Here is an 18,135-nt window from a genome sequence, read left to right on the forward strand (position 1 = left end):
GACATGCAGAAGAGCTGCCATAAATGTTCGTTTGCAAGTGACACCAGCAGCTTTGCATGCAAGCTCTCAGAAAATTTATGTGTTTGAGATCTGAATATGAAGACCTGAATCTGGTGCTTAATTCGAATCATCCCAGTGAGCGGGACTGAGTCAATAGTCATCTTTGCTTTATTCAGGAGCAAATACACTCCAGGTTATTCCTGTTCTGTCAAAACAAGGCTATTTCCTACTGTCTGTTTGCACCCTGATTTACTCCAGCTGAATCTGACAAGGGTTGCATTTTAGGACGTGAAATTAGCAGCAGCTACCTAAAATTTGTGTTTTCTCAGGGAAACCGGGTGCTTGTATGTCCCAATTATGACTCATTTTTTCAAGGCAAGCAATTAGTTATGATATGAGTTTGGCCCAAAGTACAAATTTGTAAAATTATTATAAAATGTTCAAGGGAAGGCATAAGAGCTGTCGTTCTAGTAAAAGGGAGGGGAAGAAAGGGAAAAAGCTGCCCAAAACACAGAAAAAAAAGGAACTGCAGGACTTGCTCCAGTAATGTGGGAGAGAAGGACTGAAGCTCCTGCACACACAAAATCTCCATGTCCATGGAACACCCTGGGGCTCCCAATGTATTACAGGATCTGTTTCTACGCTTGGTGCAGTAAAACTCAACTGAAAAACTCCTTGTGCTCTACAGAGCTTCTGTATTGGAACTGAAGAAGGGTTTGCAGACTGGAAATCTTGATCGTGTTTTTTTTCTCCCACTGTGCCAGCTGCTCTAGGAAAACTTGTGATCTCCTGAAAATCTTTCTCCTCAGAAAAAGTAGTGTATTTATGGTGTTTGTTTTGCTTGGGCTTTTTCCACTTTCAGGACAAGTAAAAATCTTGTTTCTGTTTTGACAGAACTCTGAGGGATATGAAACCACTTGCAAATCCCTCTACTTTCTGAAAAGGGAGTAAAGGGCTAACAAAGAGGCCAATTTAAAAAGAAAATAAAAGACAAAGCACAGCAGGTGCTTAAGCATTTTCCTGACTGTGATGAAATTAGGCATATTCTTAAGTGAAACAGGGCCAAAACATCCTCGTTCTCCCTGCTGGAAGGTTCAGGGGGGATGGGGGTGCCAAGGCAAGGCTTTTAAACAAAGCTGTGTTGAGTAATTCTAGTTTCCAAGCACAGTCTATTTATGAGAGAGGGAGGCTGGCCCATGATATATACACTGCAAAGTAGCCCTTTGGAATTATTTCATGTTTCCATTGCAAACTTTGTGAAGAATATCAATTAAAACCATGAGTATTAAAAAATTACATGCAGCCATCATTGTATATCTTCATGATATAATTTAAAGTGTTCTTTTAATTAAGGTTTCTTGATGCTGAAACTAAAAGCATAATGTTTAACATAATTTAAGTTCAAAACTGAAGACAAAAACTGAGAGGTTTATCTTTTGTGCCTCCAGTTCTCCTCTCCATCCCACCCGAGGGAAGAGGGAGTGGTTTTACTGGGAGCTGTAAATTGGAGAATACCATTCACAAACCATGATACACCCCTATAAAAAAGCGATGACTGAAATCTTGCTTTTTCTGCCTGTAGATCAAGACAGAATAAGCAGAACTGCATTACCTGAGTGGAGACTCTTTGGTCTTTGTGGAAATTGGTGGTTTCAAAAGCATACAAGGAGTAGGTAGACAGTGGAATTAAGCAATATGTAGAAAATTTGCCCATGAATCATGGAATATTTGTAAAGGGATTGAAAATCAGTTTCAAAGAATCGAATTTAAAAAGTTGTGGCAATGAGCACCTTGGCACTCAGCACCTGTGGAAAGCAGATCTTTCTCACCACATTTTTTCTCCCAAATTTGTTTATAAAAAAATAGTGCTTGGAGAGAAGCAAAACACAATTTTGCCTCCTTTTTTTTCTTTTATTCCAAGTTCCAAGATACCTCCAGCAACTGGTAATTTGGCAAGACATAAAAGTTAAACTTTTTTTAAAAATAGCTTTATTTAGTCATTGTTCTTATGCCGAGAAAGAGAAAATTAACAATAGAAATGGCACTAAAATCAGTCTGGGAGCTTGAAAAAGCAGCCCAGTTCAAGGCAGTGAGGGTGGTCCGTGGAGAGAAGGTGATCTCTTTAACAAAACAAAGCCGGGAGTGTCTTTACAGAAGGATGAATTATGTTGACAATCAAGTGAAGGATGCACTTGAAAGGCAAAAGTAAGCTGGGATATTTGACCGTGGTGCTCTGAGACAAATTTTGATTAAAAAACTGAGAGAACAGTCAATCCTCCATAAATGCAGGACTGTGTCCTGCTGCTCCCCACACAACGGCTCCTTTATGGAGCCTCCTGCTCTCTGTGCTGAGCCCCAGCTCTGACAGGACAGGTATGACGTGGACACTTGAAGATTTTAAATGTTGGGTTGTTTGGTTTTCTTTTAAACATACTTCAGATCTCCTGAGCAACACAAAAGCTTAGCTTGTTATAAACCCAGGATTTTAAAATTCCCCTCAAGAATAAAGAGGAAAAGCTAGTACTTTACTAGCTGAAATACAAATAAAGTGTCCTTTGACTACAATTATTGAACTCTGGCAAAATATCAAGATGGGTAATCTGATGCTATTTCCATGCTGAACAGCACTCAAGCCCTACTATAGTAATGTAAGCAGGGGGTATGAGAGGGGGAATTACTGCTCATTATAAAAGCAAAGGAGTGCAGTCAAGCAGCAAGAAAGGAAAACATGAAATCAGTGCACTTCCCTTGTTGTTTTAACAAAGCCTGTTTACTGTGGAAGAAGGAAGGTCTTCAGATTAGGAAATCTCACTTCTGGATTAGGAAACAACCTCCATCACATCCAACAGCTTTTCCCAGGATATGTTGTTAGATTTTGCCTGAATTCTTCTCTTCTGCTATGAAAGAACTGCTGTCTTAAATTAAAAAATACTACAATGTTTCAGTTTCCAACGTACAGAAGTTTTATTGTTTCTGTGAAATTGTTGCTTTTGTCTCTGCCAGACACTTGAGTTGTCTGTACACCTGATGCCTGCACTTGTAGCGTCTCTCCCTGCAGAGAGCTGGCAGGTCCCTCGTCAGCTGAAGCCACCACAGTTCCACACTAACACAAGACAAGCATCTTTGCCTTTGGAGTGGGAGCTCTGCTTGCTGTGCATCCAATGAAAATTGCCCTTCCCATGCATTTTGTTGAGTCAGCTCAAAGCACAAAGTGCTTGTTAGTTTTCCCATCCAATTTTGTGTGCTTCGGTCCTTTTTCACCTTTATCACTTGCTAATTTTGGAACTTGGAGTATATAATTACAGTGCTGAGCCAGGGGTCTTGGCTTGGGAAATGAGAATATTTTAAAGGGAAGCTTAATAGCTGCATCTTGGTTGAATACACAGTGAAGAGTTGGGTCTGACCTACAGCTAGAAAAGCTTAGAGAACCTTTCATTCTGCAAATGAATGGAGGACCCTGAGAGAAAAGCACATATTAATTTCTCTCTAAACCACTGGGATCCACAGAAATTGAAATGGAAGGGTTTTTGTGGGATCTCTCAGTGCTTGTTTCAGGATGTTATGTGGCAGTGCATTTTTTCAGGGTTTGAGCCAGTGTCTGCTGCAGTAACCTGCTGTAAACCAGACTAAACAGGCAATATGATTTGTCCTAAAACATCTCCGAAATTCCAGAAAATTAAAGGTGACTTCTACATTATATGTTTAATTAGTGCTATGAAATGTAGGTAAAAGAACAGCTGATTAAATTATTTGCAAGATTTTTCTGATGCTGCATCAGTGAGTTCCGTCTTTTAAGCAGAAGTCATCCTTGACACCTTGGTTCAGAGCCTGCATCTATGATATTCTTTTCCTGAAGAAGGGAATTTTTTGATTAGGGGGAAGACAATTTGAGAATAATTTCCTTTCCTGAGGCTGCACCTACAGCCAAACGAGGATATAAGCTATTGCAAAACCCCAAGCATGGGGAATTTTACTCCAGAGGAAGTCAGTGATCAGGGTTCTTCTCTTTTTTTCTTGGGATATTAAATATTCTCTCAGAATAAACCATCTATTTGATGATTTTCCACTGACCGATACTTAGCTCTGGGAAAGGACAAGTTCATTTTGCTAAAATTGCCTGTGGATTAGGATGTTGCATACCCCATTGCTAGGGACACGGCCTACTGCAGCAAACATGACAATTTAATTATATTGGTGAATGCAATATTATTAGTGAACTAAAACTGCCTTATTAGGATATTAAGCCTTCTTGGATCTTTAGAGAATTATTAAACAAAGTAATTCCTTATTAGCTCGGTGCAAAGGAATTAATGAAAGAGTGGAGTTATCAGAAAGGTCTGAAAGGAAGTGGTTATGAGGTATCCTGATGTCAGCAGATAGAGTTCGAAAACATTTACATTTGTCATCTGATTTGTCACGTTTGATAAGTCCTTCCTTTACTCCCTCTACTTTCCTTATTTGATCCACAGCATCTGCTTCAATTTCTCCTTGCCTTCCTCACACATGCTTATTCCTCCCAAGCACAAAGCAGGGAAATGGATGTTTCTGACTGTTTACTGAACTGAAAAATAAAACTGTTCAACTGGAGTAATAATATTTTGGTCCTCCATCTAAAAGGGCTAAAAACAAAAGACAAAAAATTCCCCAACATATTTTTGGTTTTAACACTACTTGTCAATGCATTGTACATGATACTTCTTGGGGGTGTCTCTCTCTCTCTCTCTCTCTCTCTCTCTCTCTCTCTCTCTCTCTTTTTTTTTTTGTTTTAAGCTTTCCCTTAAAGAGTAGCTAATTTGTCAAACAAAATGCCAAAACTATGAAACCTAAAATAACATTTCCTTTTGAAATTCCTTTGTATTTTGATATTTTATAATGGAATTCTTCCTTGAAAAAAAATATTGGACATAATTGAACTAAAAATGTTTCTTAGCGTAACTTGAATAGATGAAAATATGAATTTTTCAGTGAATTTACTGTCCATAGAAAATTTGTGACATGCTTACATACAAACAATGAGTAATCATATACTGTTGCTCCTATTGATGTTGTGTGACTTGGCTTAAAATTTACACTGTCTTGTTAAAATAATTTCAAAATATGTTCTGATTACGATAAACGCCCCTAGTGCTTCTGATGAACAGTGCATTTTCTGCAATAAAATTTGAAATTTGAAGCCTTTGGATTTAATGGAGACATTAAAATTAATTCAATGTTAGATTTACCTATATATCCCATGGAAATATAGGTAAATTTCCATCTCTTGAAATTTCTAATCTAAAGGCTATTAAATAACATAAGTAGATAATCTTGCAAGATCTCTGCTCTATTGAATAGGGGAAATACTTCCAGTTCTCTTGAGGGTTTGCTTCATGGCAGATTTCAGGCTCAGCTCAAATTTGCCCTTGAACATAAATGCTGTTCACCATTTGGCTGTACGCCTTGGTTTTATTTATTTATTTCTGAGTTCTGGTGGGGCAGCTCATTGTTTCACAGGAGTTAAAACAGCACCTGAAAAGTCACGTGCATCTCGGTTCTGCATTTCTTCTGGTTGCCAAGGAAACCACCCCAGGACTCCTGGCGCCAGACTTCATCTCAGCTGGAGATGGAAACACCACAGGTATCGGCCAGGCGGGCACCTCCCAGTGGGTGCTATTTGGGGAGCAAGTCCATGGATCAGCTTCTCCTCTCCCAGCAGCTCTGAAGCTGTGTGAGGGTTTGCCTTTGTCTCCACGGGGCTCGGCTCTCTGGCAGTTCCTCTGGGCACAAAGCCATCCCAGAGGTGAGGCTGTTAAACAGTGCTCAAAGTCCTACGGTAAACCTGTCTCTAAATTTCCCAAAATCTGGAGTGAGGGCTAAAAATTATCAGGGGGAAGAAGGTGGTAGGTTTTGTTTCAGATGTACACTCTTTCTCCTCCTGCACCAAAACTGTACAAAAGTGTTTACATTTACAGCCTTAAAAAAATATAGTTGCACATTTGTTATGGATTTGTAATTTAGTCATTAAATGTCCAGAATATATTGACTGAGATCTCCAGTCCTGGGAATGGCAGAGCATTAAGGTAAGGTTCTGGGGTCACCTGTGAGTGCTACAGGCTGTCACCCAGACTGAGGGTCAAAGTGCTACCAGCCTGTTCCCAAGCTGAGTTTGTCCAGAGAGCATCCAGAAGGGTTAAGTGCTTTATTTTCAAGAAGAGGAAAGTAAAGCTTTGGATGTGATTGGGGGTGTTCATAAGAAAGAGCAGAGCAAGCTGGAAGAAGATTACTTGAATGCTAAGGGGAGAAAATACAACAGGATACTGGGGAAGACAGATGGTAGGAAGAGAATAAAACTGTGATGCACAATTGGAATGGATACATAAAACAGAGATTGGAAACCTGTGGGGTGGGAAGGGAAGAACTATAAGAAATGTCACACTGGGGAGAAATGGTTGTGAGCAATTGAAAAACCAAGAACAGGGATTTTATGGCAAAAAATGGATAGGCCTGCACTGTCACAGGACTGCACGGTGTTCCAGTTTGTGAGGGCAAATGCTGAGGTAACTCAGAGGCAACAGCAAGAACTTCAGAGGGAAGGAATGCTGGAATTCCCTGGCATCACCTGGACGGTGCAGGATGAACATTTTAGGGGTAAAATTGAGGAGTTTTATTCCCACTGGACTGTGGCAACAAAAGATGCAGTAATCTGTGGAGGACATTTTTGGTGGGAAAGTTTGAAGAGATCTCTAGAGGGGAAAATTGTTTGTGGGAAAAGGTGGGAAAAGTCTGAGGTAACTCAGCAGGGACAGGCAGAGAAAATTTTGTGATAAAACCTGAGGTTATTTTTAAGGGTCAGAAAGAAATGTTTGAGGTAAAATCTCAGGTAATCTGCAGGGGACTGAATGAATATTTTTGAGGCAAAATCTGAGGTAATCTGTGTGGGACAAATAGGGAAAATTTGTGAGGGAAAATCTGAGGAAAATCAGTAGGGGACAAAATGGACATTTTGGAGGTAAAATTGGAGGTAATCAGTAGGTGGCATTTTGGGGCTTAAATGAGAGGTAATGTATAGGTGCAGATGGGGACATTAAGAAGGGAAAATCGGAGGTGTTTTCAATGGAATATAACATTTTGGAAGGAAAATCTGAGCTAATCTGTAGGGACCACAATGAACACTGAGGGAGAGGTGGGTGCCCCTTGTGATGCTGAGGGGATGTGGGGGTCAGTGAGGGAATGTGAGTCTCACTGAGGGGACACGTGTCCCTGAGCGAATGTCAGGTGCCCCGTGTGTTACTGAGGGCATAACAGGTCATGGAAGGAATGGCTGATTCCCCATGTGCTGCTGAGGGCCCACGAGTGTCATTGAGGGCAGGTAAACGTGCAAGAAAATAAAACTTTGTTGTCAGAAGGCTACAGAGCAGGTATTTGTTTATTCAGTGCTGGGAGTGAGGTGGATCTCTCTGCCAAAACCTCACTCGATCTTCTTTAGCCTTCTGTTACATTTTAAAAGTCCTTCCATGCAACATCACAATATCATTAGCATGCTCACATTTGCATAAAGCTGTGTCATCAGTTTGTTGCTCTTGTGGATGCATCAGTTCCTTTTGTGGTGGTCATCAGTCTTCTGGTGGATGAAAATTTTGATGAAGTTTTGATGAAAACTTCTGCAGTCTTCCTCACGTTTGAACCTTTTACCTCTACAGCACATGCCTGGTGTTTCTTTTTGGTCCGTGTAATTTGTTTTTAGCTAATTTTGCCTTTCGGAAATTCAGTTGGAACTTGCTGTCTTGCTCTTGATGGTGCTTGGTCTCTCACTGGCTTTGCTATCTCGCTTGTTTTACCTGCACATCTTGTTACAATATTGCACAAAAAGTTACAAAAAGGTTACAAAAAAGGTTAGGATTCAGATGCCACTTGTGTTCCTCTGAGGAGGAATATGAGGGTCAGCTGAAGGGAGGCAGGTGCCCCGTGCTCCTCTGAGGAGGCACGAGGGTCACTGGAGGGGTGGCAAATGCTCTGTGTGCTGCTGCGAGGCCGCGAGGCTCACTGAAGGAATGGTGCGTGCCCTGCACGCTGCTGAGGGGACACAAAGGTGACTTGAGGGGGACTTTGAGGAACCATGAGGGTCTCTGAGCGGCATACGGGCACCCTGCCTGTAACTGAGGCGGCGGCAGGCGCCCTGCATGCCACCGAGGGCCGTGCGGACCCCTGAGGGCGGCGCGGGACCGCCTTGCCGCTGAGGGGACCGCGGCTGTGCCCTGAGGGCCACGGCAGGCTGAGGGGAGCGGTGGGCGCGTGGCCGTCCTGCGGCCGCCGCCTCCTGATTGGCTCCGCTGGGCGACGCTGCCCGCGCGGCCGCGGCGGCCCCGCCCCGCCGCTCCCCTCAGCCGCGGCGGCGCTGGGCAACGCCGAGATGCGGTTCGTGTCTGGTACACACCGGCAACGTGTGCTTTTGTGAGCGGAAACCGACCATGGGACAGCTATAAAGATGAATTCTAATAAATAACTGAGGGAGTAAAGCATGGAAGAAGGCCTTTGAGCCTATCCTTTGTTCGCAATTCACCTTTATAAGTCTTAAGTTGATTTAGGGGCGTTTGAACTAAAGCTTTAAGGGTGTTGCTGTTCGACAGGAACTTTCGGCTTGTAGCTAAGCCTTAAAGAGATTTGCAATAATAACCTTTTAAAGTATAATTTTAGAATGTTGTTGTAGTAAGGATCTTTGAAACTGTAGCTTTAGAATATATAAAAAGGAAACATGCTTATCTCGAGGCCTTAACAAAACAGTGAAAAGCAGTTTGAGAAAGGAAGATGAACATCAACTTAAGGATTGATAGTTTCAACCAAGGGAAGCTGGACATCACTGTTATGAGATTTATAGTCCTTGAAATTAAAAGGTGGACCCACATCTGGAATCTGGACCTCACCAGCTCGGAGACTTCTTTTTTCTTTCGGAAGCCGGACCCCCACCATCTGGGGATACTCCTTTCTGGGATACATCCTGAGAAAAACTAAATCACAATAGTGTATAGAATTGTGACGTAAAAATTGGGAATAGAAACTGCTGAGAAAGCTTTTGAGTACCCCTATAAATATCTGTAAGCCCCAACTATCGGTGTGCAGCTGGAGGGAAAACTTCCCCCACTGTACCCAGCGCTGTATTGCTCATACTTTAACATATTAATTAATAAATTGCTGCTTGAATATTGGCCTAGTCAAGCTTCTCATTTATAACAGTGGGAACCCGGACCCGCTGTGTCCGCCTCCCTCCTTATTTTGTGATCAAACATGAGGTCCTTTTAAAGGGCCTGAAGGAATATCATTGGGCTGAAATCTCAGGTAATCTGCAAGGAATGAATGAAAGTAAAATGTGAAGTAATCTTTATGGCATAGAACATTTTAGGAGCAAAATCTGAGGTAATCTGTAGGAGATATTTTTGGGGGGGGAAATCTGAAGGAATCTGTGAGGGACAGAATGGATATTTTGGGTGCAAAACCTGTAGGGGACATTTTGCAGGGAAAACTTGAGGTAATCTATATGGGACATGAAAAATATTTTTGAGATAAAATCTTAGGTGACCCATAGGATACAGCTAGGGGACATTTTGGAGGGAAAATCAAGAGGTAATCTTTTGGGGTGTCCAAAGTCACTTGCCAGAAAACCTGAGATAAATTACATGAAACAAATTAGCGCTTTTTTGGCGGGTGAATTTGGGGTAATTTAGGGAGGAAAAATGGGCATTTCTGAGGGGAAAGTGTGAAAAATGTGTATTTTATGATTGGCTTTTTGCAAATATTAAAATGAATATTATATGTGTTATGTTAGAAAGTTGTGCTGTATTAATTTTCTCAAGTAGTGTTAATATCTTTTAGGTTATAACATAATGTTAACATAGAAACTATGCTATGTAAGATACTTTTTGAAAAAAGAGGAATAGGGTACTTTCACCAAGATAGCAGCCACAGGACAGCTCAATCTTTCAGAGAAAAAGTATTTATTGCTCCCTTCTCAGAAGAAACTAACTCCTTCCCCACTCAGCCCTGAAGATGCTGTCAGGATTTGGAGGCAAAAGTTGACACTGACCAGACAGAATCCTTTGTTTGAATGGAATTTGTGCATCTTGTATGAGATGTACTTTCATACAGCGTTTATTTCCACAAATTACTGACTATATTCTTAACATGTACGAATATGCAACAGGCTATTGCTTTTAAGGTTTAATCCTCTGTTAACGTTTGTCCTTTTTTGGGCTTATTTTGCCCAGAAAAAGGTACCCAGACTGTCCGTAACTCTTTGATTTTATTGTCTTGTATTGTCCTAATTCTAATTGTCCACATTTTTATTACCCTGATTTTACTACTATTTTTATAACAATTTTATTACTATTAAACTTTTAAAATTTTAAAAACAAGTGATGGGAGTTTTTCACAGTCTTTTGTAACACAGCATTTTGAGGCAGCATCTTTGACAGAAAATCTGAGATACCTTGGAAGGGAAAGAGGTGACATTTTTAGCTGAAGACCTGTGATAATTTAGAAGGGTACTGTCATGGGCAGAATAGGAGCTGCAGAAAAAATCTGTTAGAAAAGCCCTCCTGCTCAGTCATGAGGTGCAAAAATTACCCTCTTGCTTTCTAAATTCCTCACAGAGGAACCTGGGTGTGGCGTAATCCAGTCTCAGCCCCAGATCTGTCAACAGACAAAGGCAAATCCAGAAGATTTTATAGAAGTGAACCTTTATACAATTTTGTCCTTCAGGATAAAGGATTGCAAACCAAATATATTCATATAAATTTGTACGATTTATTATGATAATAACTAGACAAAAGTATCTTAATCAAAATTGTTTACTACACAATAAAGGTGCTATAAAAACCAGAGTAGTATAATGCACTGTTCTGAACAAAGACTGAAGTGATTATATTAAAACAAGCAAAAAAAAATTTATTCTATTAATGTTAATGTAACTTAGCCATGCAAAAAAATATTGGCAAATATCATTTAGGACTGGGTGTCTGAAGGCTCAGCCTGTGGGGCTGTTGGGTCACGGTTCCCTTCAGGCACAGGAGCTGGAGCTTCTCAGGCCTCAGTGTGCCATCGTCCATTGGCAGAAGCCGTGGGACAATGAGGTAAGTGAGCAAGAGCAGGTGCAGCTTCCAACTCATGTTGAACGGTGAGGTGAGAGAAGCAGGGATGTGTGGCAGGTCGTGGAAGAAGCCAGTGTCTCTACTGGGACATACTGGTTCTGGCAGCTGAGATTGCTGCCATGAGACAGCCGCTCTTTGCTCTCCCTGATGGGGCATGGGACGTGAAGGTAGCACACCTGAACTTCCACTCTGGCCGCTGTCAGCCCGCCCTGCTCCCCTCTGCCTGGCCCTTCCATCAACTACTGTGGCCAGGAGCCCCCTTCCCTGGCTTGTCAGCAGCCTGTACAGCAAAACCTCCCTGGTGGTGGCCCGGGCTTTGCTGGAGAACCATGGAGAGGGTAAGGCCTTGTACCAGGCACCGAGTGTCACATCTGGCCCTTCTCCAGCCTCATCCCAGCCTCTTATTTTGCTCATTTACCCAGCAATGATCTCACCTGCTTCAGCTTCTCTCGAGGCTGCTGCATAGGAGAAGGGCTTGAAGTGGAACAAGATACTAGTATCAAATCTTCTAATATTTTTGTAAGGCTGCAGATCTATTCCTGTTCCCTGGGAGAGTAAAACAACAGTCTGGGAGGAAAATGAATGCTCCCATGTCCATCTGTAAGCTAATGATGTGTCATGCAGGCAATGCCAATCCAGCCTCTTCTAAACAAGCAAAAAAGTAAAATCAGGAGTGGAGGGCTGTAAACGTGGCAGGACTGGTCAGCTGCCTCTCCTTTTGCTCAGGCTTACAACTGCCATTGCAATTCATCTTTGAATTTGGCTGGATGTCATCTTTCTGCCCTGCAGCTCTGGAGCTCCTGTGACTAACACAGCCTGGAAAATGAAGGCAGAGCCCTGGAAACAGTGAACGCAAACCCCACATGGGCTTTGCCGGGTTGGTGCTCTCAGCCCCCGGTGAATCGAGGGGGAGGTAATGTCTGGGTTGCTGCCCTCTCTCCAGGGGTGGCTTACCCTTCCTCCCCCCCCCGTCGTTTTCCTCCTCCCACGTTTGTGGCTCTGCCCGGTGAGAGCTGCTGGGAAAGCAACACAACGGGGCCCATTCAGTTCTCACTTCTGCAAGGAGAGCAAACACCAGTGCAGGAGCTCGGCAGCTGCTAGACAGGGTAGGGGACACTTTCCTCTCTTCAACACATCTTGAAGTCCAGGTACTCCAAACTCCGGGTGTGTGAACCCTCCAGGTGTGAGGGAGGGAGTGATGGCATGATGTCTGGCATGTGGCAGTGCTCCGGGCACAGCATGGGGACTGAGTTTAGTGACATTACACTGGTGGCATTGGGCAAGGGGTGTGCAGGAGAGGGCTGGCCCTGTGTGTGTGTGTGTGTGTGGGCTGCAGTAGGAGTAGAGCGGGTGACAGCAGGAGAGTAGTGTTGGTGCATGGGACCACAGGGGACAACGAGCTACAGTGGGCATGGGGCTGTGCACTACAGTGGCTCCAAAAATTTAAGCCTTGCAGACCCTACTGATGCTGTCTGGGAGCTTAGCAGGATGTATTGGTCATATCTGCAGCCTGCTGCCTCCTCTGTGTTTCTCCCAGCCTTGGCCTCTCTCTGATACCTTCACCCCAGGGGCTCACTCCTGCCCAGCCAAAACCAACCTCTCCTTCCTGCAGCTAAACAGTGGAGTTCTATTCCAAACACTATGCTATGAATAGCTTAGGAGGGAAGCAGGGAGCTTGCAGGGTGGGAGGCAGATTACCAGGATGGTGGAGACATGGGACATCTGCCATTTAAAGAAGGGTAGCAGCTCAGAAGCCTGTGTGATCACATTCTCTGGATGGCTACACCTGCTTGCCTGACAAAAAGAATTGTAGGAGAGATACTAATAGCTTGGACAGACCAAGGCAATCTTAAGTTAGTGATATTTGAAGAAAATGCAGGGGTGGGGTGGGTGTCTGTTGCAAGCCAGCTCCTTGTGAGTGACCTGCTAGCTGTGACCTTCACTTTTCATTCCAAGAATTCCTCCTTTTTTCCACACTTCCTCATTTATAACTTGTGAAATCATAGTGTGAGAGCAAGAGAAAGTGAGACCTGACTAGGTGACAGCAGCAGTCCTCTTGGCACAGGGGGTTCCAAGCAGGCGATGCTGTTTGGGGATGCATGGGAACCTCGCCTCTCTCCTGGCCTTACATCTGTCTCTCCCCAGCCACAGGTGCCCTGAAATATGGAGCCATCCTGGGGGCTCCTCCTTCTTGCAGTGGCCTTGGGGGCAACGGCTGCCGCCCGCTGCCCTGCACCATGTGTCTGCGATAACCTCCGTGCCCATGTCCTGTGTCTCAATGGGAGCCTGACTGCCATCCCTGACACCATCCCAGAGGTGGGAAAGGGGATGAAAGGTCAAGGGATGGGGAGAGAAGATAGGTATGGCAGTCCTAGGGTAATTTGGTGTTTTATTTGTGACTGACAGCTCACCAGAAAACTAGACCTTCGGGGCAACAGTTTCATGGTCATCCCAGCTGGATCCTTCCTTGCTACCCCCTACCTGACACACTTAGACCTGCAGCGTTGCAAGGTGGAGAGGCTGGAGGAAGGGGCTTTCCGGGGTCTGGGGAGGCTTGTCTACCTCAACCTGGCCTCCAATGGCATAGCCCTCCTTTACCAGGAGTCCCTGGATGGGCTCTTCTCCCTCCAGCAGCTCATTCTGGAGGGGAATCGCATTGAGGAGATACAGCCGGGTGCTTTTGGTCATCTGGGGTCCCTCACTGTCCTCGACCTGAGGGCAAATGCTTTGGTCTACCTCCCAGACATGGTTTTCCAGGGTCTGCAGTCTCTTAGATGGCTCCAGCTGTCTCACAATGCCCTCCATGTGTTGGGCAGTGAGGCCTTTGCTGCTCTGCCTGCCCTCCGCAGGCTGAGCCTGGACCACAATGAGCTGCAGGCACTGCCTGGCGAGGCCCTGGCCAGGTTGGATGCGGCTACCTGGCTAGACCTGGGCCACAACCCCATCACCTATGTGGCCGAGGAAGCCCTGGCCATGGCGTCGCTGAAGCACCTCTTCCTGGACCATGCCTCCCTCCAGGAAGTGGCACCCGATGCCTTTGCCCGCAGTCCCCAGCTCCGTGTTCTGGACCTCCGGGAAAACCAGCTGCAGGGGCTGCCACCCCTGGCTGGGACAGGGAGGCTGGTAAGGGTCAGCCTGGAAGGGAACCCTCTTCTCTGCTCCTGCCTCCTGCGCCCCTTCTACAAGTGGCTGGCAAGGGCACGAGTGCAGGCTGAGGGTGCCTGTGCTGCACCCCCTGCCCTCCATGGCCGGTCTCTCAACTCCCTGAAGCCACCTGAGATGAGATGCAGTCGCCTCCACCCACCCCCTAGCCCCACCACACCACCAGAGCAGCCAAGTTCAGCTGGCAGCCGGCAGTGTCCCCGGGGATGTGTCTGCTCCCCTGATTTCCAACATGGGTCCTGTGAGAATAGGGACCTGCGGGAGATCCCTCGGGACTTCCCTGAGGACACTCGCCTTCTGGACCTGCGCCGAAACCCCTTCAGGACAGTGCCACCGGACGCCTTCCCTGGCCTGAAGGAGCTGGTGTCACTCCACCTGCAGAAGTGCAGCATCAGGGTGCTGCACCCCGGGGCACTCCGGGGGCTGGAGAGCCTGGTCTACCTGTACCTCACCGACAACCACCTCTCCACCCTGGCGGCTGCTGCCTTTGAGGGGGCCCCGCAGCTGGCCTACCTCGACCTGGACCACAATGCCTTCACCCGTGTGCCTGCAGGCACCTTCCGGCTCTTGCCCAACCTCATCTCCCTCCATCTGCAGCACAACGCCATCGGGGAACTGGTGGAGGGCGACCTGGCCGGAGCCAGGGGGCTCCGCTGGCTCTACCTAGCTGGGAATGCCATCAGGCACATTGCCCCAGCTGCCCTGGCTCCCACCAAGATGCTGGAAAAGCTGCAGCTGGAGGGAAACCACTTGTCAGAGGTGCCCACAGCAGCCCTGCGGGGCTTACCTGCCCTGAGTGAGTTGAAGCTGTCACGAAACCCCATCAAGCACATGGGGGACGGTGTCTTCCTGCCAGTGGCCTCCAGCCTGCAGCACCTCTACCTGGACAACATGGGCCTGGAGTGGGTGAGTGTGTTATGGGACTCCCAAGGGGCAGTGGCACCACAGGGCACGTAACAGGTTACATTGCCCAGGGCTGGTGGCCCCTATAGGGTCACCCAAACAGATGTCCTCAAATTCCCAAGCCTTCATATGTTCCATAGCCTGGCTGGGAAGACAGATTTTTTCAGGCCCAGCTGTAACATTCCCTTGCTTCAACTTTGCTCCTGGCTCCCTTGGGAGAAGCTTACTCCTTCCAGTCCTTAAACACCCAATTTCACTGGAGTCCAGACCATTCCCTAAATCACCTCCTTCCCCCAGCTCTGGCCAGATTTCTCTTTCTCTTATTACAGGCTGTCCTGCAGGCCTCTCCACTGCTATTATCCTGAATATTTCCATTCTCTCAAGGAAGTGGTGTTAGCAGCACCCTCATAAAAACTGTGTATCTTAGCAGCACCCACGGATCACTCTGAGACCTCCTTTCTAAGAAGACTGAACAAGAGTCTAATGAGTTCCAAAATGTGATTGAAACTGCTTGAATTAATTAACAGTCCTCCCTATTTAAAGCAGCTCTTTTGTGGGGCCATCAGATTCAGGACAGGTTGTCAGGCCCCCCAAAATTATCAGAAGTGCAGGGGCAGAGATCTACTCCCCTGCCTTTATCAGCATGCCCCTGACTTACCCTTCCTCCACTGCAGATTTCCCCCCATGCCTTTACTGGCCTCGGTCCCAAGATCAGAAGCCTACACCTGGAGAGCAACAAAATGAGTAACATACCCGACATGAACAACTTCACGGGGCTGGAGATCCTCAACCTGCAGGATGTGCCTTTCCACTGTGACTGCCAGCTCCTTCCGCTGCACAGGTGAGTGCCACAAGGGGGTGCAGCCTCAGGGATCTGCCTGGGGGGCAGCGGGACCTCCTATGATGAAGGCACAAGCTGACAGCACACTGGCCATTTTTGGTCTTTTCCCATAGTGGCGAGATGTAGTGCAGGGATGGAATTTGCCTGGGCTTTCTGGGTGTAGGAAAAGCAGCCCCAAGCTGGGGCAGGCAAATATTGAGACATTCAGAGGTCACCCAGGTTACCTGCCTTACTTTGAAGTGATCATCCATAGATCTATGCCTTTATGGGCATAGACTTAGGCCCCTTCTTTTGTCCTTCCTCATTTCTTTCCCTGATCTTCTACCACATTTCCAGGTGGATCAACAAACTCAACCTCTGCGTAGGGGCCATCTGTGGTTCCCCTGCAGAAGCCCAGGGGCTGAAGGTGAAGCTTTCCACCACTTTCCAAACATGTCCTGGCTGGGGACAAGGCGAAGCTGGGGAAACCAATCCTAACAAGACTAAGGCTGCAAGCAAGCCCAGCAAGAAAAAGAGGTCAGGAAAATCTCCAGCCAGAGGCTTCAGTAAGAGCAGAGCTTAGAGTTTCTTAAGGTGTGTAGGACATGTGCTGGACACAACAGGGCCATACCTACAGTTTGGCTAGAGCAGTTTTTCTAGACTTGTCCCCATCATGGCGACATGAATATTGCCCTAGGTGCACAGGAGAGCCTGGTGCCACCAAAACAATGCTAATTTGCCAAAGATGCAGGATTTGCTTTTGCAGGACACAAAGGCACATTGCATAGAATCTGCAGCATGCTTTGGTGATGCAAACAATGAAGCCAAATACTTGCTTCTTTCCAAGGCTTCATCCAACCATGTGGAAAAGCTGCTATCCAGAAGTTTGGTTTTGTTTTTGAGAGCGCTTTCACAGCTCCCAAAATCATAGAAGAACCCAGAGTGGGACTGCAACCAGCACCATCCAGTAAGGTCCTGCACTGGCCCAAATCTCATGCTAGAAAGCTTAAAAATTATTAATGAAAATGTTGCCTTAATTCCCAGAAGTTCCTCAGAATTAAAACATATGCACATGGAAGCCTTTTTATTTCCTGCAAAATTCAATCAGTACCCATAAGTGATATCCCATGATAAACAATGTGCTCAACCTATTCCCCATGACTGCATAGGTTGGGACCCCAGAAGTTTGCTTAAATTGAAAAGGCTCTGAAAGATAAATGTCCAGATAAAGGTATGTTTTGGCTAACTCTGGATTTTGGTGGCTTGGAAAGCAATATGCAAGCCTTGGGCCTCTTCCTGATGTTGGTCACAGGGCTTTAGGGTTTGCTTTAGGATCATAGACCAAATTTACAGTACAACTGTTAAAAAAACTAAAAAGTCAAACCACACTCCAAGTCCTCTGCAATTCTGGGTTCAAAAGCAAGAAATTACAGAAGCAGACACATAGTGCAGATGAATAACTTGTTTTGAGGCCGGTGCCATGGAGAAGGTTTTGGCTTTTGTGACAATGGTGTGAGCTTTAATGATTGTAACATATTAGAGTGGGTGTGCTTTAATGATTGTAACATGTTAGATGGATGGGATCCACCTGTCTATAAAGAGTAAGAGAATCTTTGACTGCCTAATTTGGTGAAATGGGCCTTAAACTAAAGAACTCAGTGTAGGCGAGTTCCAAAGTTCCATGGCTTCCTCCAGGGGAGTAATCACACCAATCAGTGCAGTGAATGATGTTCCCTGACTGTCCCTCACAGTAAGCATCAAAGAGCTACCACCGAAGGTGTTTATGGTTGTGGGTGAATCCTCCTAAACTGCTTCTTGGGTAATCCAATTGCTTGCTTAAACCAGATGTGAGGGAGACAATTTCATGTTCTTCCCTGGCAAGCTGTAGGATGGTATGAAAAGGTCAGAGGGAGAGGGTGGTAGTGAGTCCCTCTGCAGGTGACTTGAAGAGATAGCAGACACAGGGGAGCACACTTGGAGTCTTACAGAGGTGAGCCAGGTAACAGAAGCCAGCAGGGATACCAGCAGGGAAATATCTCAAAGGAATTAAGGGGTGCTCCTCTGGGAAGGTGATGCAGCCAACAGCCTGGCCAAGGTGCCTTTACACCAAAGCACACAGAATGGGCAACA

General features: G+C 45.7%; 1 protein-coding gene across 1 annotated transcript; it reads left to right on the forward strand.

The window, feature by feature from the left end:
* The first annotated feature begins 13,283 nt into the window (after positions 1–13,283).
* CHADL (chondroadherin like) lies at positions 13,284–16,588 on the forward strand. Its single transcript, XM_041416780.1, has 4 exons — positions 13,284–13,436; positions 13,527–15,188; positions 15,860–16,026; positions 16,363–16,588. The coding sequence occupies exons 1-4, from the start codon at positions 13,284–13,286 to the stop codon at positions 16,586–16,588; spliced, it is 2,208 nt and encodes a 735-aa protein (XP_041272714.1).
* Positions 16,589–18,135: the final 1,547 nt, after the last annotated feature.

This window comes from Onychostruthus taczanowskii, unplaced genomic scaffold, assembly GCF_017590055.1.
Source record: "Onychostruthus taczanowskii isolate IOZ18803 unplaced genomic scaffold, ASM1759005v1 scaffold53, whole genome shotgun sequence".
Classification (NCBI taxonomy): domain Eukaryota; kingdom Metazoa; phylum Chordata; class Aves; order Passeriformes; family Passeridae; genus Onychostruthus; species Onychostruthus taczanowskii.

What these genes read in the sequence shown, in the direction of transcription:
- CHADL (XM_041416780.1), top strand. Translation starts at nt 13,284, where the DNA reads ATGGAGCCATCCTGGGGGCTCCTCCTTCTTGCAGTGGCCTTGGGGGCA. An exon ending in TCCCTGACACCATCCCAGAG is followed by an intron (nt 13,437 to 13,526) that starts GTGGGAAAGGGG and finishes TGTGACTGACAG; the next exon opens with CTCACCAGAAAACTAGACCT. An exon ending in ACAACATGGGCCTGGAGTGG is followed by an intron (nt 15,189 to 15,859) that starts GTGAGTGTGTTA and finishes CCTCCACTGCAG; the next exon opens with ATTTCCCCCCATGCCTTTAC.